General features: G+C 36.9%; 1 protein-coding gene across 1 annotated transcript; it reads right to left on the reverse strand.

Moving 5' to 3' along the window:
• Nucleotides 1-441: 441 nt before the first annotated feature.
• LOC123551379 (protein downstream neighbor of Son-like) lies at nt 442-22,099 on the reverse strand. The gene is made up of 10 exons (XM_045340272.2): nt 21,676-22,099; nt 20,711-20,833; nt 19,919-20,104; nt 15,232-15,347; nt 14,287-14,343; nt 13,668-13,843; nt 11,211-11,313; nt 10,428-10,553; nt 7,924-8,119; nt 442-4,344 (listed from the first exon to the last, which is right to left on the reverse strand). Exons 1-10 carry the CDS (start codon nt 21,952-21,954, stop codon nt 3,898-3,900), a joined length of 1,809 nt encoding a protein of 602 aa, XP_045196207.2. The 5' UTR covers nt 21,955-22,099; the 3' UTR covers nt 442-3,897.
• Between the last annotated feature and the right edge of the window lie 24 nt (nt 22,100-22,123).

Consider the following 22,123-nt stretch of genomic DNA (forward strand, 5'->3'; position numbering starts at 1 on the left):
TTCTTCGAATAGTCGAGCTAAAAATGCTACAGATCAAGTTTGCAAAGGGTCTAAAAGGCATTTCATGAGAAAAAATAAACAGATTTTTATTAGCTCTAGCGACCCCTAAAATTCGCAAAGCAGACCCATTTGAACAAACTTGTGAGGATCTTACAAGAATATTACGGACCAAGTTGGATGATCATCCATCAAATGGTTTCTAAGTTGTTTCAAGATTGTCCTATTCTTAACTCTGGCAGTGTCTGAAAGATGAGTAGGACCATATGAACAAACCTTCCAGGATAGTAAAAAGTTGGATCTAATTCTCACAAAGTTTCAATAACTTGTGGACGATGGATGCAAGAATATCTGTCTATACTAAAAGCTCGCCTTGAACCTTTCAAATGAGCTAAAATGGAGTAACTAAATCCAAAATATGGTGAGAGAAAACAAGAATTTAAAATTTTCTGTAAACTATATTTAAATATTGATAACAATGAAACATAAAAATCAGGGAACAAGTTCACAATTAGCACAGATATTACCATATCACAACATATATTCAACTCATCACACTCAAATTTATTATAAAATATAAAACCAGGACAAGAATGTTCAAAATCTACATCAAAATTTTGAGCCACAACATGACAAAACCAACATAGTGCATTTGTGACCAGCATGGATCAATACCAGCCTGTGCATTTGCGCAGTCTGGTCAGGATCCATGCTGTGCGCCGACAGTTTCTCTAATTGCAAAAGACTTTGAAAGCGAACAGCATGGATCCTGACCAGACTGCGCGGATGCTGGTCTGGCTCCATGCTGGTCGCAAATGCACTATGTTGGTTTTCTCATGGTGCAGCTCAAATGCTTTTCTGATGATGTAATTTACCAAAATCTAATGTATCACTTAGCTTTCTCTTAAATAAACAACAAAAAACAAAATACTTTTTAATTTCCAATACTTTTGAATAATATTTTGAATGTGCATTCTTTTTTTCTGTAGAATACTATCTTCTGAGAATAAGGCTTTGATAAATTTCACCAACCAATCAAAATTTGACCCCACACATGACACCTGTCAATCTTATGTTTGCTCATTAGTTCCTGTTTAATCAGATAGATGTTTCCAGAGAGAATTTTCCCGACTCTGGATGACCCATACCAATAGAACAGGGAATTCTTCTGATTAATTTGCATGTGATTAGTGTTACATGTACCAAATCTAAAATGAAGTCGCTGCAGTGATTACCAGTATGTAGACTGGGCAATATTTGTGAAGTAGTTACATTGTGGATTTCGGATAATTGTATAACCCATTTGTCAGAGTAAAATATTCAAATAACAGGAGTATTCAATTATATTTTGTTTTGTTGGGTTTAGCCTTATACTGACACAGATACAGGTCATGTGGTGACTTTCTTTTTGGTGGTGAAGGAAGAACCCAGGTGCCCCTCCGTGCATTATTTCATCAAGGGCAGACAGACGCCTGGGCAGAACCATTGACATTCCGTGAGCAAGCTGGATAGCATCCTCACTTGCAGAACATGATGCTCCAAGAGAAGCTTGAATCCGCATCGGTAAGCGGCAAGTGATTCAAAGTCAGCAACCATAACCACTCAGCCAAAGAGGCCCCAGAGTTCTATACACTAAAAATCATGAACTGAGCGATTCTTGAATTAAAAAAACAAAAAAAAAAACAAAAAAAAAAAAACTCAAACAAACAAAACTTATAGATTTTGTTCAAAAGTATAAAATTAAAATCCTCAAAAATGTGAATATACTCCTTGTTTATAGTGAAATGAAACCAACATTAAAATGGTCCAGTCTAATATAGTTTCAACATATTGTCAATGGACTTCATTTTACAGCTGTCCTAACCCCGTGTTCACAAAATATTTTTCAGCCTCAGCTGAGTTCGAGTTTGAAATTTTAATATCAATTTTACCAAAACTTCAAGGTCAAATTCAAACTGAGGCTGACATCAATACCGTATATACTGAATAGCCACTTGAAAATAGTTATTAACTTAAAATTTAGTTTTAAACATGCTATTTAGATATAAATGACAAATAAAAAGTTTTATTATCAAACTCAGCCGAGACTGAAAATGTTTTGTGAACATGGGTTTTATTTTCAGGGTTGCTGCCTATTCTTTCAAAGGCTTGATACAAAGTCATATTTATAAATCATATAAGGTGATAAATAAATTGAATAACATTCTATCTTCATAGTCGAGAAAAATAAACATAAATTGCCAATATAGGCAGTATTTTTTATCAGTTTTAGAGAAATTGTGGTGGCTGGGCCGGTAAGAAGAGGAAAAACATCCGATAGCAACTCAAATATGGGAAAATCTACATCATAAAGAAAACTTTTTTTTTAAATAAACATGTTACACTTGAAAAGAAAATGTCCTGCATTTTGCATACGTTTTAAATGGCATGCTACACATAATTATGTAGATCTACTATTTGAAGTATTTGTTCTATATGTTAAAAAGAAAAAAAAGTTCCATTTTTTGTCAAAAAAATGGGAGAAAAACATACTTTTTGAGAGGAGAATATGGTTAAAACCCTTTCCCTCAAAACACTACTACGTCTTGTTTTCTTTTCTTAATAGTGTTTTTACTCATGCAGTGCACGCAAGTTAGACCAAAGTGCTAGCGACCTTGGTTCAATTTCCTGTTAACATTGATATCAGAACTTGTGTTCAGTGATAGGTGTTTACTTCAAACGAGTATCATTAAAAATCCTACTGGCCTAGACTGGGTGCTGATGAGGTAAATTTAACACCTAGCTGGAGTTTGACAAGAAATATCTGAGCCACGCCATGAGAAAACCAACAGTGGTTCTGCGACCGCATTCGTGCAGTCTGGTCAGGATCCATGCTGTTCGCTTTCAAAGCCTATTGCAATTAGAGAAACCGTTAGCAAACAGCATGGATCCTGACCAGACTGCCCGAATGCTGGTCTGGATCCATCTAGTCGCAAAGCCACTATGTTGATTTTCTCATGGCGTGGCTCATATTGTTCTTTCCATTTGAGATGGGGATTATACTTCTTAAGTAAAATGAAGGATCAAACCACACAATTTCTCAGTACAACAAGGTTTCCAAAAGAGTTTTGCAAGGGAAACAAATTTACAAACTCTGCTTGTAACATTCTGAGGAAATTGTGCCCCTTCCATTATCATATTAAAGCAATATGATCTGTACAAATACAAAACTGTCATCATATAATCAGTTAAAAAATAACCAGAACATTAATGAAAAAAAAAATGAAAAGAAAAAAAAAGCCAACAACACTGAAATCAATGGTAAATTTTTCACTATTTTGTTAAATAAGTAATCGTTTAATGCACACATTTATGATCATGAATGGCAATTTTGCCTCAAAAACAGTCATGTTTCGCTGACGATCATGTCATAAGAGTTTTTGTGATTCATTAATGCCCTAATTACAAGCACATCAAAAATAAATGGATCACAAAATGATATATGAAACACAAACAGTTTTCTATAATATTACATTCTGAGCTTCCAGTAGGTTCTGAAAAAATGTTTTAACAAATCTTTTTCTGGTATTATATCTGAAATTTCAAGGAATCTCACTTTATGACTTTGTTTTAATTTTTGAACAATTAGAAACGTCCCTGGCATTGCAAATGTTTACTTTACCTTTAAGAAGAATTCATTATGTTTTTTCTGTAATTATTTCTGTACTGACTTACAAACAGAAGATGTTAATTGACTTGAACTAATTACCTGTGTCTGTGATAACTGTTCAACTATACATCTGAACACATACAGAGTAGACCCGAGTTTATAGTTTCCCTAATATTTTCTACCAGCTGTGGTATAAAATCACTCTACATATTTTCCAGTTGCTTAAGAAGAACTATTCTTGTTTAAATATGCTAAGACGTCCATGTAAATCCCTCTGGAGTACAGACAATTTCTTTTATAGCACAAATTCGATCCTCGTCCACTGGAACAAGTTTATGAAATCTTTCTGCATCTAACTGCACAACGTTACCCTCTTTCTCACTTTTTGCGCTGGAACTTCCGTCCTCAATACTATCCAATATCGTACTTGTGTTACATTTTGACTCGTTTTCTGATAATTTCTCGCTGTTTTCATACTTATCAGCGTTAGAACTGTGAATCAATTTACTGAGAACATTAAACGGTATAGTTGGATCGTGATTGTTACACACCATGCCATAATCGGCATTCTGGGTACGGTGGAGAAGTGATACAAGTCCTTGGCAATGATGCGGGAGGATTGGACCCGCAACTTCCACTATGTGTGCCTGAGTTACATTTCCTTCTCTGTCACTCTGTTTAACAGCTGTGTGTTTCACCTGAAATATTGAAATTGTGTTAATTCATGATACATTCAAAACCAGGGGCAACTTTGTCTTTCTATAGTTTAATTAAGATATGATTTATAGCATAACCGTGTTAACACTATCTTCACATGATGGGCAGTTATTTGTCGAGCCCAATAATTTCATAAGGGCATAGCCAGAGTGAAATTATTTTGTAGGACGTATAACCACCTTGCCTAGTCATATTAGAATATAAAGTCAATGCCATTTTCAAACAGTTTATCAGTTACATAACTAGAGCTGCTTTTGAGAAAAGTGCATGTCTCCCACAACTGCCTAATCATTTGAATAGTAGTATCAACCATGCACCAAGACCTCAACTGCCTTATCAGACTTTCAGAGCTATGATTATCAAAAACAAGTTTGAAGGGCCATAATTCCGAAGTACCTAGGCCGATTTGGCTAGTTATCGAACTAGGGACAAGGACTTATTGGCAAACACATTTTGTTCAAGTTTGGTGAAGATTGGATGAGAAATGTTCGACTTAAGGTAGTTCTGCACGTTAGGATCGAAATTTTTTGTACAATGTAGAATCTGATTAAACTCTGATTTTTCAAAACTTCGGAACATACCAAGAAAATTCAGCAAACAAGAGGACCATGATGGTCCTGAATCGCTCACCTCTTCCCACATGACCCAGTTTTGAGTATGACGTCGTTTTTTCTATTATTTGACATAGTGACCTAGTTTTTGAGCTCATGTGACCCAGTTTTGAACTTGACTTAGATATTATCAAGATAAAAATTCTGACCAATTTTCATGAAGATCCATTGAAAAATATGGTCTCTAGAGAGGTCACAAGGTTTTTCTATTATTTGACCTATTGACCTAGTTTTCGAAGGTACGTGACCCTGTTTTGAATTTTACCTAGATATCATCAAGGTGAACATTCTTACTAATTTTCATGAAGATCTCATGAAAAATATGGCCTCTAGAGAGGTCACAAGGTTTTTCTATTTTTATACCTACTGGCCTAGTTTTTGACCGCACGTGACCCAGTTTCGAAACTGACCTAGATATCATCAAGGTGAACATTCAGATCAATTTTCATGAAGATCCATTGAAAAATATGGCCTCTAGAGAGGTCAAAAGATTTTTCGCATTTTAGACCTACTGACCTAGTTTTTGACCGCAGTTGACCCAGTTTCAAACTTGACCTAGATATCATCAAGATGAACATTCAGACCAACTTTCATACAGATCCCATGAAAAGTATGGCCTCTAGAGAGGTCACAAGGTTTTTTTATTATTTGACCTACTGACCTAGTTATTTAAGGCACGTGACCCAGTTTCAAACTTGACCTAGATATCATCAAGGTGAACATTCTGACCAATTTTCATGAAGATCCATTCAAGGGTATGGCCTCTAGAGAGGTCACAAGGTTTTTCTATTTCAAGACTTACTAACCTAGTTTCTGATCGCAGTTGACCCAGTTTCAAACGTGACCTATATATCATCAAGATGAACATTCAGACCAACTTTCATACAGATCCCATGAAAAATATGGCCTCTAGAGAGGTCACAACGATTTTTCATTATTTGACCTACTGACCTACTTTTTGAAGGCACGTGACCCACTTTCGAACTTGACCTAGATATCATCAAGAAGAACATTCTGACCAATTTTTATGGAGATCCATTCACAAGTATGGCCTCTAGAGAGGTCATAAGGTTTTCCTATTTTTAGACCTACTGACCTAGTTTTTGACTGTACATGACCCTGTTTCGAACTTGACCTAGATATCATCAAGATGAACATTCAGACCAACTTTCATACAGACCCCATGAAAAATATGGCCTTTAGAGAGGTCACAAGGTTTTTCTATTATTTGACCTACTGACCTAGTTTTTGATGGCACGTGACCCATTTTCAAACTTGACATAGATATCATCAAGATGAACATTCAGACCAACTTTCATACAGATCCCATGAAAAATATGGCCTCTAGAGAGGTCACAAGGTTTTTCTATTATTTGACCTACTGACCTAGTTTTTGACGGCACGTGACCCACTTTCGAACACGACCTAGATATCATCAAGTTGAACACTCTGACCAATTTTCATGAAGATCTTGTGAAATATATGGCCTCTAGAGAGGTCACAAGGTTTTTCTATTTTTAGACCTACTGACCTAGCTTTTGACGGCATGTGACCAAGTTTCAAACTTGACTTAGATATCATCAAGGTGAACATTCTGACCAATTTTCATGAAGATTTCCTGAAATATATGGCCTCTAGAGAGGTCACAAGGTATTTCTATTTTAAGACCTACTGACCTAGTTTTTGAAGGCACGTGACCTAGTTTCGAACTTGACCTAGATATCATCAAGCTGAACATTCTGACCAACTTTCATAAAGATTCCATGAAAAATGTGACCTCTAGAGTGGTCACAAGCAAAAGTTTACGGACGCACACACGCACGCATGCACGGATGCCGGACACCGCGCGATCACAAAAGCTCACCTTGTCACTTTGTGACAGGTGAGCTAATAAAAAAGACAGGGTCGTGTGCTTGATTTTTTGCTAGACTGATTTGAAAAATTTCGACCTCAAGAAAGTTTTCATAATTGGAGTCTATGGGAAAAACGCAATTTTCAAAACATTTTTGCGAATAGAAATATTTCTACAATGTAGATTTTAATGAAACTTCTCACAGTCATAAATAAACATATGGCCTATAATATGGTGAAATAAAATGTATAGGTCCGTGTTCTTATTTTTGAGATATTTGGCTACGATTAAAGTGAACCGCCTATTTCAAGCTAATTTTAAGACATTATTTTGAATTATTTAACGTGTATGATGTTTTAATATCATATTTTAACTTTAGAAAGAAAGTAACAGTGCCATGTTAATACATTTATTCACAGGTTGCCCTTAATTCATAAACTGATTTTCGTTTCCGTACGCCGAATCCAGGCATTATTCTACGTTTTCCGGATAAGTGACGTTACGCCATCACTTCCGGTTTTTCAAACGTGCAGAACTACCTTAAAGAGTGCGGACAAGATTTGTGACAGACAGACAAACAGACAAGTAAATCCATATGTCTCCCACACCACTGTGTGGTGGGAGACATAATAATGGTCAGTTAACTGTACTGACATAATATTCTGCAAGCAAATAAATTTTCCCAACATGAATTGGAGGTGGAGGATGAACAATATCTGACACACAGTACATTTTGTAAAATTGCCTGATTCGCCTGAAGACTGAACTCAAAACCCATGACCCCTAAAACTGACACACCATGATTTCCACTAAACTTACTGGATGAAGTTTCTCATTCCAATCTGATAATTTCATTAAAATTTAATAGTGGTCACTATACGAGCCGTGCCATGAGAAAAACAACATAGTGGCTTTGCGACCAGCATGGATCCAGACCAGCCTGCGCATCCGCACAGTCTGGTCAGGATCCATGCTGTTCACTAACAGTTTCTCCAATTCCAATAGGCTTTAAAAGTGCAGGCTGGTCTGGATCCATGCTGGTCGCAAACCCACTATGTTGGTTTTCTCATGGTGCGGCTCATATTTATTTGGTTTACCTTGTGAGATTTCAGAGTTGCTCCTTTGAAAGGTGCTGGGCTGAGTATGGTTGGGGGGAGACCGGCTTGTATTCCACTCATGGCAACACATGTTCGACAATTGAGGAGGAAATTGAAGAATGCTTGCACATCTGGACCCTCAATCAGAACTAGAGATTCAGGTCTGTGATCTATCACACGAAAACCCTCACGCTGACTTAAATGTGTCAAGGAAACAACTGCAATATTCTAAATGTAAGCAATTTTTACAAATCCAGTCTATTGTGAATACCAGATACTACAGATTCTAAGTAATTTTCACACTGTTTGAAATCATAATTTGATATACAACAGACCTATTGGCATTGGTAAGACATTCTCACTACTTAAATGATGCCGACTGATAATTGTGTTTTGAAGTCACATCTCGCTTTGTTTGCAAATATTAACAAAACATCTGACATGACCAGCAAATAACCTACATATACATAGAAGTAATTAAATCCACAGTATTTTGTGTTAACCCATGCATGTGCAAAAGATTGTTTTCACTGTTCTGTATACCGCCAATCCCCCGTGTGCAATTCTTTTTACGAATGAAAGTCACGTGACGTTTGTAAATACTAGAGTAAAAATTGGGGTAACTGCGTATAACAACAACAAAGTTCGGCTGCAAAATGGCACAAACAACTAATCTGTGGCATATGGGAACAATCTGCGAGATTCGCCGTGGTTTTGGGGTCTGGATGGTAAGTGATGAAATGTTTGATGGCAATGTTACACAATATGTGCTGCAATCCTTAAGCAATGGGGAGAATACATGAAGGAAATTGCCAAATACTGGTGCGTAGCAAGAAGTGTAGTTCATGTCATAACTAGAATGTAGGACACAGGGTGTGTCCCCCACTGGTACATTTGTCACAAGACTCATGCAAGGTTTCATGAATCTATATCAAATACTTTTTGAGCTAGGCATGTCACAAGGTGAAAATGTGCATTTTTGACTATTTCAGGGGCCATAACTCTGAAAATAGGGAGCGGAGCCAGATGAAAAATAAAAGGTGCACAAGTTCATATCATGATTAAGACACAAAAAGTAGACCTTTTCCATTTTTTCTAACACTGTTGTTTCAAGTATGTCCTGTTAGAATTGAAATAACAGGTTCCAAAGTGTGATTTATCGTATTCTTACTCATAAGAACTCAAAACATGGGTTATTCTAAGATAAACCACACTTGGGAACTTATTTCTTAATTAAATCATTTTGTATTTTACAAATCTATAGTAAAATATGATGTAGTGAAACCCCTCGATAGTCATCAAACTACAAAACAGACCATGTCTAAATGCAACCGTCTATTAAATAACTTCAGGTTCCTGCTTTGTGTCCTCCATCATGTTTTTCAAGGTCTTAATCATCAAAGCACATTTATGCCCAAGTAAGTACAACCATTCAAAACTAAAGGAAAAACTTGATATGTGTCAATAGGACACTGGTGCTCCCACGTGCTGTCTTATGCTGACAATGTAAGACTAAGTAAAAATTCATAGTACCATAGTATAGAGTGGGTGGGGCATTGAGGAGGTGTGGGGATGTAAGGATACTACAATATTTAGCAAAGCGTGTAAAGGGCCATAACTCCAGTCATACCAAGAGAAATCCCAAACAAACCACAGGATGAGGTGCACAACTTCACATGGTGAATATTATTCCTATATATGGTTTAATGACTAGGTCAAACACTTTTTGAGATATGAGCAACACAAACTTTTAAGCCCTTTATGTTTTTTTTTCCTACTAGCTTGAAAGGCAGTAACTGGTCAAGTTGAGTGAAATCCCAAACAAAACCCAAGGTGCACTAATCCATATGCTGAATAACAATCCTAGTACATTTCATGACTAGGTCAAATAGGTTTTGAGATAAATGCAACACAAACTTTCAGGATCTTGTGTATATTTCTGACTTAATCAAGTGTCTCCACTCTGGTTTTACAAAATGAAATCCAGAGCAAAGCCTCAGGTGCACAACTTCACATGTTTAATAACAATCTTATGAAGTTTGGTGGCACTAGGTGAAATACATTTTGAAGCATGCACAACAAAAATATGGGGAGACAGACATGCATCTGCACGGATGGCTGTATGGACAAAGACAAATCTAAGTGCCATCTTCCAAAATTTAATCTGCTGCCAGAACATCCTCTAAAATAAGTTCAAACATCATGATTTAAAATAAAATTAAAAAAAAAAAATCATACAAACATAATTTAAGGTCTTATGGGGAATTCCAAGAATCTGACAAGTGAGGAAGAGGTGCCTCTATAGGCTTTATTGCAGGCATAGACCAGCACCTGTTTTGAACCATCAACCTTTACATGTCAACTAGATGGCTGAATTTCACACCCCAAGCAAGACTTCAAACATTCAGCTGTGAGAGGCAAAGAATTCAAAAGTCCCAACTTAGCCAAGAGACCATCTCTGCATTACACACTTCATGTTTACATCTTTCGTCTAAAAAGGATACAGCTTAACTTTCTTCGGGTCGAGTGATGGAAACTGTTTCTTATCTAGCCCCATACTCTCCAGCCAGCCATGGGCAGCATCGTCTGCATCTAGAATGTCATCAGGGTCCTCATCTATATCTTCAGGGCTAAAAGACATGATTTTTTTTTATCTCTCATGCTATTACATTATTTTTCTGCTATGAACTGAAAGGTTTTGATGGTAAAAATATTTTTAGTTTGGTTGTATCTTTAAGCTGCAAACTTTGAAATTTTTATATTGATGGGAAACTTATTTCCAAAGATTTTCTTAAGCAATGACATTAAACCCTAGGCTACAAGGAAATTCCCATTTTTTTCTTGAAAAATACATTACTGTCAAATAATTTGATTTTGGTGGAATAAATTTTCATATGCTTTGTGGCATCACAACAAGAATTCATAATTTGAGCCGTGCCATGAGAAAACCAACATAGTGGGTATGCGACCAGCATGGATCCAGACCAGCCTGCGCATCCGCGCAGTCTGGTCAGGCTCCATGCTGTTCGCTTTTAAAGCCTATTGGAATTGGAGAAACTGTTAGCGAACAGCATGGATCCTGACCAGACTGCGCAGATGCGCAGGCTGGTCTGGATCCATGCTGGTCGCATACCCACTATGTTGGTTTTCCCATGGCATGGCTCATTTCAAGTTTTTAAGATTAAACAACATAACAAAGAAACAAACAAAACTTTCCATCCCCTAATGCTGTTCCCAATAAGTTGATGAGAATCGAAAAAGTACAAAAAATCAGAACCATAACTTACTTATCCACATTCATGCCTTTACTATCATCATTTTTCCTTGATGTGGTTTCTTTTCCATCTGGGCTTTGTGACTTATTGCTCACTGGCAGCTTAAACTCTATTCCTGCAAAATAAATGAGGCATCCCTTGGAAACTAGTTTAAATTGCTTTGGATTACTTAACCCTTACAAGCCTTGATTCAAATCAAAGCAGAGGTCGATTTCTTTTTTTTTTCATTTTAGAAAGTCATCAAGCTTGTTATTGACTGCTTGTCACGTTTTGAAGTATAAGGTAGCGTAATATCATAATGTTATATTCAATTAATTTGCAAGAAATTATAAAGTTGAAATGCCAGACAGCTTATAAGTAAAAGAAGGGCTACATGTATAACGTGCCAAGACTTACAAAACTGACTTTAAATTTTATTAACTTGCATACAAAACTTCAACAACATTTTCTCAGTCAAACAATTGCAATAATTTTGAATAATATCAAACATGAGTTCTCTAATTTGGGTATGTAAGTACATTTGATCAGAAGAATGTCTGGTGTGAAGTTTCCATCCTATATATGGAGTCTAAATGTAATTTTCAGGTAGTTTTTTGTTTTGTTTTGGGTTTAACGCCGTTTTTCAACAGTATTTCAGTTATGTAACGGCGGGCAGTTAGCCTAAGCAGTGTTCCTGGATTCTGTACCAGTACAAACCTGTTCTACGAAGTAACTGCCAACTTCCCCACATGAATTATCAGAGGTGGAGGACGAATGATTTCAGACACAATGTCGTTTATCAAAACGTCACGGAGAACATACGCCCCGTCCGGGGACCAAACTCGCAACCCTGAGATCCGTAGACCAACGCTCTCCCTATTGTGCTAAGCAGGCGGGCTAATTTTCAAACAGAAAAAGGGTCAAAATTGACATTAAATCTGATGTTTTCTAACTTGGTTATTTCAGTATATCTGACAACCTAGAACAAGAGGGTCATGATGACCCTGGATCGCTCACCTGCGTAATATGAGCTACATGTTTCAAATGTCAAACTGATGATAAAGTATTAAGAAAGTCATTAGGTCACATTCATGGTCAATGAAATTCAGTTTTATGATTTGTGTGCAAAACTGTGTATATCATCAAAATTTCAAGGCTGTATCTTAAAAAACAAGAAAGTAGGTCAGTAGGTCAAGGTCACAGTCAAGTGACATCATATTACTTGGAGTCATCAGGTAATTATAATTAAACAGTCTTGGAAATAGGATCAGATGATTTTTTAAGTATTTTTCCTATATAACTCACATAATAACTAAGTGACCCCAGCGTGGGGCCTCTTTTAAACCCGGGGGCATAACTTGAATAATTTTGGTAGAGGACTACTAGACAATGCATCATACCAAATATCAAAAGACTAGGTCGTATGGTTTCAGACAAGATTTTAAAAGCTTTTTCCTATATAAAACTTGGGACCCCCAGGGCAGGGCCTCTTTTCACCCAAGGGGTACAATTTGAACAATTTTGGTTGAGGACCGTAAGACAATGCTACAAACCAAATATCAAAGGTCTAAGTATTGTGGTTTCAGACAAGAAGATTTTTAAACTTTTTTTCCCTATATATTATAAAACTTTGGACCCCCGGGGCGAGACCATATTTGATCCTAGGGGGATAATTTGAACAATCTTGGTAGAGGACCACTAGATGATGCTACATACCAAATATCAAAGCCCTAGGCCATGTGGTTTTGTACAAGAAGATTTTCAAAGTTTTCCCTATGTAAGTCTATATAAACCATGTGACCCCCGGGGCGGGGCCATATTTGACCCTAGGGGGATAATTTGAACAATCTTGGTAGAGGACTACTAGATGATGCTACATACCAAATATCAAGGCCCTAGGCCATGTGGTTTTGAACAAGAAGATTTTCAAAGTTTTCCCTATATAAGTCTGTATAAACCATGTGCCCCCCGGGGCAGGGCCATATATGACCCTAGGGGAATAATTTGAAAAATTTTGACAGAGGACCACTAGATGATGCTACACACCAGATATCAAAGCCCTAGGCCCTGTGGTTTTGGACAAGATTTTTTAAGTTTTTCCTTTCGGTTGCCATGGCAACCAGAGTTCTGCATGGAATTCAATTCTTTGAACAATTTTGAAAGGGGGCCACCCAAGGATCATTCCTGTGAAGTTTGGTGTAATTCTGCCCAGTGGTTTTCAAGAAGAAGATTTTTTTAGAAATTGTTGACGGATGACGGACAACACACAACTGACGACGGACATCAAGCGGTCACAATAGCTCACCTTGTCACTTCGTGACAGGTGAGCTAAAAACTGTGTTTAGTTTCATTCCAATATATGTATAATTCTAACTGAGATACAGCTTTTTAGTTGCAAGCATTACTTATACCAAAAGTTATAGGCTTGATGACATGGGAGTATTGTATGAAGTTTAAATTTATATTTAAACATTTTTCCATAGGTTTTACCTTCATTTTCAAGCAGCTCCCTAAATCCCCTTGTTGTAGGTGTAACCATGACAACAATACCAGAATGTGACTCTGATCCATTGTAAAACAGCACTGTAAACTGATGTGTACAGAGATAGAAATAGGGACACAGTCTAGATCTCAGCTGATGGTACGCAGATGTAAAACTTTGTTCCCTGTAAAAAATTATGTGAATGTGAAATATGATTAGAATTTGGATATTTTTGGTTTTTAAGTTAGTAAGTCCTTGTCAAACACAAACTTGATATTTAACTTGGACAACTCAGATAACTCTTCTAAAATATGAAATCTATTACTTCCTGTGTGATACGTATTTTCTTTACAGTCTGCACACTATCTTCCACAAGACAACAGCATATTTGAACTCTATTAACAAAATTCAGTCTTTCACCTTAAACTTGCCTTTTAGCTGTAGATATAGTTCTTGTAAATAATGAAGTGTCGATCATTTGAGCTATTAGCTAAGTTATTTCAAAATCCCATCATGTATAACCAAGTTCTTGGCCTGACGAAGTTCCTAACACAAACATGGACACAGATAACATTACATGCCTTTCCCATTTTTGAGGTGGGGAATACAAAATCTTTTCAGACATACCAGTCCGCTTGTAAACTCTTCTGAACTTCTTCCTGCAGAAGATACGAAGCCACAATACTGGAAATAAAAGTAAAGGGTTTAATACAAGATGTTGATCCTCTGTCTTAGTCACGCTCACTTGCAGCAAAGGTGGTATGGCAATGTTTCAGCAATGGTGGTTGATCAGGGCTCTCGCGTGTGGGCGACTTGAGCGAAATAGGCGCTCTAAAACTTCAAACTTCGCTCAAATCTAACCTCAAAGCGAAATGCAAGTCACCCGATTTTCTTTGATTTCCGCACTCGCTAATTACTGCTACCTGGACTGTTGACAATTTGCACGGTGTCATAACGAGTGCCGAATACACAAACACACGGCGGTAGCATAATTTAAGCTCTGCCTACTTCTCATACACTTGTTTCACATTGTACAACCTCTTTAACATACTTCCATTACAAAATTGTCCATAATTTGGTCAATATTTGTGCAATTCTGATGAAATTTTTTCAGAATGTAGATTGGGAATTTTTGCATTCATTTTGGGAAAAATACATACTTTTTCGGCATTGGGAATGTAGCCGTTATTCGGCTATAAAAACGGCCGAAAAAAAAACCTGTTTTCTATTACCTCCCTTTGTGCATCTAACTTTAACAGTTCATGAGCAATATTAAAAATACCGGTAGTGCTTTTCGAATCATGTAACTGCACATAACATCTATTTGCAAAGCTATTTCATCTGTTTTTAACCCTTACCCTGCTACATTTCTATAATGAACTTGTCCATCTTTTAACTTGGGCAATATCATTTATTATTCAAAGGGGTGTTCTCTGAAAATTTACCAACTGAATAGCAAACAGTGCAGACCATGATCAGCTCGCTTGAATGTGCAGGCTGATCTTGGTCTGCACTAGTCGAAAAGGCTGAATCAATTGCAGCCAGCAGGCTAAAGGTTTAGATAAAGATTACCTGGATTTTGCATCATCTATAATTCTAGGGAAGAGCTTCATCCAGGGTATATTCGGATGGATCCAGTACATGCAACATCTATGGAATTGTCTTTTGTCACTAATAGTTGAATCACACTGAAATATTACAATCATACAATATTATGTAAGATTATTACTTCTGGATTTTGTTTTTGTTTTTGCTGTATCAGGGCTCTTAAACTTTCCCCTCCAGTAAAAGGACGCAATCCTAAATAAAAAAAGTATGTTTTTTTTCCACAATTCTGTCCTTTAAATTCACAGACATCTATCAACTTTCAAGGTTTTTGCTGTTTCATAATAGTTTCGCTACTTTCCATGTTTATTTAGTTACAAGAAATGTAAGTAAACAACAGAATGTTCATATACTGTTGAACAATTATCAAATTTCCACATTTGCAAGTAATACGCCCAGCAATATCTTTATATACATTATGGTATCTTCCAATTTTTCCCAATTTCCAAGAACATTTTCCCAATTCAACTAGTGCTGGTGGCATTCCAAAAATGATGAAAAAAGACCTGTGTATGTTTGTTTTGTTTTATTTGGCTGTTTTCAGTTACACTGACTCCTTGTAGGTTACATGGCATTTTTCCAGCTTTTATAGGTAAAAGATTATCCCAAGTGTCCATCCTGGTATTATGTCTGACACAGCAGAGCACCCAGATAGAATCATAAACCTTCAGGTAGCCTGCTGGATGACTTCTTCATAAGGAATAAGTCTACATGTATACTTTGGGGGTTTCAAACTCACAAGGGTAAGAGGCAGGTATTTGGAGCCAGACATGCAGCTTCAACCATATTCGAAAGATGGATTTGCCTGGTCGCTGTCACTTACAATAACAAGAGGACCATGATGGTCCTGAATCGCTCACCTCTTCCCACATGACCCAGTTTTGAGTATGACATCGTTTTTTCTATTATTTGACATAGTGACCTAGTTTTTGAGCTCATGTGACCCAGTTTTGAACTTGACCTAGATATTATCAAGATAAAAATTCTGACCAATTTTCATGAAGATCCATTGAAAAATATGGTCTCTAGGTTTTTCTATTATTTCATCTATTGACCTAGTTTTCGAAGGTACGTGACCCTGTTTTGAACTTTACCTAGATATCATCAAGGTGAACATTCTCACTAATTTTCATGAAGATCTCATGAAAAATATGGCCTCTAGAGAGGTCACAAGGTTTTTCTATTTTTATACCTACTGGCCTAGTTTTTGACCGCACATGACCCAGTTTTGAAACTGACCTAGATATTATCAAGGTGAACCTTCAGATCAATTTTCATGAAGATCCATTGAAAAATATGGCCTCTAGAGAGGTCAAAAGATTTTAATAATTTTAGACCTACTGACCTAGTTTTTGACCGCAGTTGATTCAGTTTCAAACTTGACTTGCTAGATATCATCAAGATGAACATTCAGACCAACTTTCATACAGATCCCATGAAAAGAATGGCCTCTAGAGAGGTCACAATGTTTTTTATTATTTGACCTACTGACCTAGTTTTTTACGGCACGTGACCCAGTTTCAAACTTGAACTAGATAACATCAAGGTGAACATTCTGACCAATTTTTATGGAGATCCATTCATAAGTATGGCCTCTAGAAAGGTCACAAGGTTTTTCTATTTTAAGACCTACTGACCTAGTTTTTGACCGCACATGACCCTGTTTCGAACTTGACCTAGATATTATCAAGATGAACATACAGACCAATTTTCATACAGATCCAATGAAAAATATGGCCTTTAGAGAGGTCACAAGGTTTTTCTATTATCTGACCTACTGACCTAGTTTTTGATGGCACGTGACCCAGTTTCGAACTTGACCTAGATATCATCAAGATGAACATTCAGACCAACTTTCATACAGATCCCATGCAAAATATGGCCTTTAGAGAGGTCACAAGGTTTTTCTATTATTTGACCTACTGACCTAGTTTTTGATGGCATGTGACCCAGTTTCGAACTTGACCTAGATATCATCAAGGTGAACATTCTGACCAATTTTCATGAAGATCTTTTGAAATATATGGCCTCTAGAGAGGTCACAAGGTTTTTCTATTTTTAGACCTACTGACCTAGTTTTTGAAGGCACGTGACCCAGTTTCGAACTTGACCTAGATATCATCAAGATGAACATTCTGACCAACTTTCATAAAGATCCCATGAAAAATGTGACCTCTAGAGTGGTCACAAGGTTTTTCTATTTTTAGACCTACTGACCTAGTTTTTGACCGCACGTAACCCAGTTTCAAACTTGACCTAGATATCATCAAGATGAACATTCTGACCAACTTTCATGAAGATCCCATGAAAAATGTGACCTCTAGAGTGGTCACAAGGTTTTTCTATTTTTAGACCTACTGACCTAGTTTTTGACCGCACATGACCCTGTTTCGAACTTGACCTAGATATTATCAAGATGAACATACAGACCAATTTTCATACAGATCCAATGAAAAATATGGCCTTTAGAGAGGTCACAAAGTTTTTCTATTATCTGACCTACTGACCTAGTTTTTGACGGCACGTGACCCAGTTTCGAACTTGACCTAGATATCATCAAGATGAACATTCAGACCAACTTTCATAAAGATCCCATGAAAAATGTGACCTCTAGAGTGGTCACAAGGTTTTTCTATTTTTAGACCTACTGACCTAGTTTTTGACTGCACGTGAAACAGTTTTGAACTTGACCTAGATATCATCAAGATGAACATTCTGACCAACTTTCATGAAGATCCCATGAAAAATGTGACCTCTAGAGTGGTCACAAGGTTTTTCTATTTTTAGACCTACTGACCTAGTTTTTGACCGCACGTGACCTAGTTTCAACCTTGACCTAGATATCATCAAGATGAACATTCTGACAAACTTTCATGAAGATCCCATGAAAAATGTGATCTCTAGAGTGGTCACAAGGTTTTTCTATTTTTAGACCTACTGACCTAGTTTTTGAACGCACGTGACCCAGTTTTGAACTTGACCTAGATATCATCAAGATGAACATTCTGACAAACTTTCATGAAGATCCCATGAAAAATGTGACCTCTAGAGTGGTCACAAGGTTTTTCTATTTTTAGACCTACTGACCTAGTTTTTGACTGCACGTGACCCAGTTTTGAACTTGACCTAGATATCATCAAGATGAACATTCTGACCAACTTTCATGAAGATCCCATGAAAAATGTGACCTCTAGAGTGGTCACAAGGTTTTTCTATTTTTAGACCTACTGACCTAGTTTTTGACCGCACGTGACCCAGTTTCGAACTTTACCTAGATATCATCAAGATGAACATTCTGACCAATTTTCATAAAGATCCCATGAAAAATGTGACCTCTAGAGTGGTCACAAGCAAAAAGTTTACGGACGGACGACGGACACTGCCCGATCACAAAAGCTCACCTTGTCACTTTGTGACAGGTGAGCTAAAAATTTGAGCCGCGCCATGAGAAAACCAACATAGTCTGGTCAGGATCCATGCTGTTAGCTTTCAAAGCCTATTGCAATCAGAGAAACTGTTAGCGAACAGCATGAATCCTGACCAGACTGTTGGTTTTCTCATGGCACGGCTCAAATTCTCAAACTATGGTATATGAAAAACTGAGTAAAAATGTTAGCTCATATAAATCTACAGAACAGGATTTGGAATTAGCAATCTGGCCTAGCCAAAATGCACTTGCATTTAGCAATCAAAAACTTTAAATATATAAATTATTATCCCCAAGTTTCATATAGAACAGTTTATACACAATCTCTATGTAAACATAAAATGAACACAACTGTATGCATAAAGAACAACTGTGTGTTTGGTTTAAAATATCATACAAAGTTAAACACAGTAAAATATGCAACTAAAAAAAACTAGAAGTTGTTTTAACAAGTGGATTTTTCTGGTAATACATTTAACGGTATCTGCAGATCAACAAACTCATTTTATATAATTATATATTTATCCACTGGCAAATAAATAATATCTGCTGTGGATTTTTGAAGATTTAAATCAATATCATGTGCTAAAATATTTTTGGTGAGAGACGAGTATTGTTAACAAAAGCACTGCAGGTGTTACAATGACCTTGGGTAGACACTATTTTGTCATAGTGACCAGAACATCATTTTGCAACAGAATTTTAGTTGTATAACGACGGGCAGTTAATCAAACCAGTGTACCAGGATTCTGTACCGGTACAAACCTGTTCTCAGCAAGTAACTGCCAACTTCCCCACATGAATCAGAGGTGGAAGACGATCGATTTCAGAAACAATGTCTTTTACCAAAGCGTACAAAGAACATACGCCTCGCCTGAGGTTCGAACTCACAACCCAGTGATATACACTCTCCCTACTGAGCTAAGCTTTCTCGAATGATTTTGTTTTCACTTACAAGAGTACATTGTATATTTTACGATATTGAGATTCTATAACTTATAAATTGCTTTACGGAAGGTTTCAGCACTTTAACAATATCGTCTTCTTATGAAGGTTACTCATTTTAAGACTGACATTTTCTGTATATCTGGTGTCCGGGGCACCTGTCAGCTTTCGTGATTTACTGGTCCCCACTGCAAATCAACTGTCTGTGGGTCAGGGAACCACAGCGTCAACCGGTGGTCAACTTGCTATGGTTTTACATATAGCATAGAATGGCAAACTTACAGCACTTTTGGAGTTCTTAACAAAATGTTCCATTCCATATGCCTCATCTGCGGATTTTAGTTGGGTACACCAATTTAATGGCTGACTGGAGACTACTCGAACTTTGGTCTTCAATGACCAGTCTACAGGCAGGAAAGGTGACACTTCATTGTCCTTGACCTTCTTTTCGTCTGATGATGTACTTTGCTAGAACAACCAAGTATTTAGCAAATAAAACAAACATACAGTAGAATTTCGTTCTCTTGAACTCGAAGGGACAGACAAGATTTGTTCAAGTGATCAGTAGTTCGAGCTATTAAACAATATTTATTATAGGCTTTTTGCCAGGACCTTAAGACGAGTTCAGCGTTCGAATTATCCAAGTGCACAAGAACAGAGTTCCACTGTATCCTTGTATGCTATAAAGCTATTCAGGCAATACTTTATAATTTCATAAATGACATTCATTACCAATCATGATTTTTGTCCTACACAGTGCACACAGAAACTGTTTAAATGTACAATCTGAGTATCTCAGTCATGTCTTAAAGAGTTATTTGCAATTCAAGTTAAATGTAAATCAATTTATATTTGAGCCGCACAATGAGAAAACCCACATAATGCGTTTGCGACCAGCATGGATCCAGACCAGCCTGCGCATCCACTTTCAAGGCCTATTGCAATTAGAGAAACTGTTAGCAAACAGTATGGATCCTGACCCGACTGTGCGGATGCGCAGGCTGGTCTGGATCCATGCTGGTTGCAAACGCACTATATTAGTTTTCTCATGGTGCGGCTCATTTTTATGGTTACCTTATTCAAAGGTTTTGTGATGTCTTGTTTCACCACAGACTGTCTCTGCAGGTCATTGTACTGTTGTTCTTTAAGAACCTCTGCTGCACTCTGTACTTGTTTTCTGTTATCTTGTTCCTTTCCCTGCAACAAATTTACTTAAGAAATGAATTTTTTCAGAGTTCATGCAAAATGAACGACAATGTAGGATTGGCAAATCCATGCATCGTGCTAGCGATTCATGTTTAATCTGCCAATCCTATAAAAGCATAAATTCATATCTTTTACTTACATTATATTTCCTTTATAAACAAGTTTTATTGTAAATTGTACACAGTTTGTTGAATTTAACATTATAATCAGCTTCCAGGCCATTCTGTTTACTTGACATAAAAACTATGACGTCATCTCAGGAACGTTCTCCCTGACAATACATGGATGTTGTCAAAACTGCGACACGTTATCACTAAGCAGTATTATCATAACTTTGGCACCTTTCCTTATACAGTTCATACAAAATGGATGACATAATTTCCCTTTTAATAAAGAGTGTCAAGCAAGAGAGCAACTGATTCCTTTTTTTCATGTCCATCATATGATGAGGCCAGAGATAGACAGCCTCCCACATTCAAAGCAGATAATCTGCCTGGGTGGTTTCCATTTCCTAGCCAATAACCATGCAAACGTGGCAGACAGCTATGGCATGAATTACTTAAATCGCTACATTGCAATTTTTCAATACAAATTTCTTTGATTTATCATATACATGAAAAAATCTGATACGGCTGCCATAAATATCAGTACGACTATGAGGCACCTACAGCTCTTTACCATTTTCTTGTTTATTATAAGAACGCCCATCGCTTCAGCCCCCATGAGCTTTGACTATAGTTTTTTTTACAGATTTCAACAAGTCAAATATTCAAACAGTTTATGTCGGATCAATTAAAGGGCTAAAACTGTATATAAGAAAGAGGCACATTAACCTCATTTACTGTATCCAGAAGAGTAAAAAGCTGGCAGCTCAAAGGTTCGTGTTCATCTGGCTTGTTTTCTTTGAAATCTATCTGCTGTCGCTTTGCAGGGAAAGGATGAGGGCTGTCTTGATGAAAAGGATTCTTTCTTTTCACAGATTTTGAGGGAGATTTGTAAATAATACTGGTCCGCTTATCTGGGTCTGATGTAATGCGTCTCTGTGACACTGATTTTCTTCTCCTGTGGATTTTCATCACATCCGATGGTTTTTTCCATTCTGAAGGGTCCATTTCAATTCTCAACGTGTAATGTAAATATTTATTTAGTTTAAAGCAAATGAAGGCTTATGTAAAATACCGACTTATGACCATAGTCATTCATTGTTCCTTTTTTGACGTTGACAGCGTTTCGTTGAAATTTCGCGCTTTAAATACACAGATTTACTTGTACCGAGCTTTC

The sequence above is a fragment of the Mercenaria mercenaria genome, chromosome 4 (assembly GCF_021730395.1).
Source record: "Mercenaria mercenaria strain notata chromosome 4, MADL_Memer_1, whole genome shotgun sequence".
Lineage (NCBI taxonomy): Eukaryota > Metazoa > Mollusca > Bivalvia > Venerida > Veneridae > Mercenaria > Mercenaria mercenaria.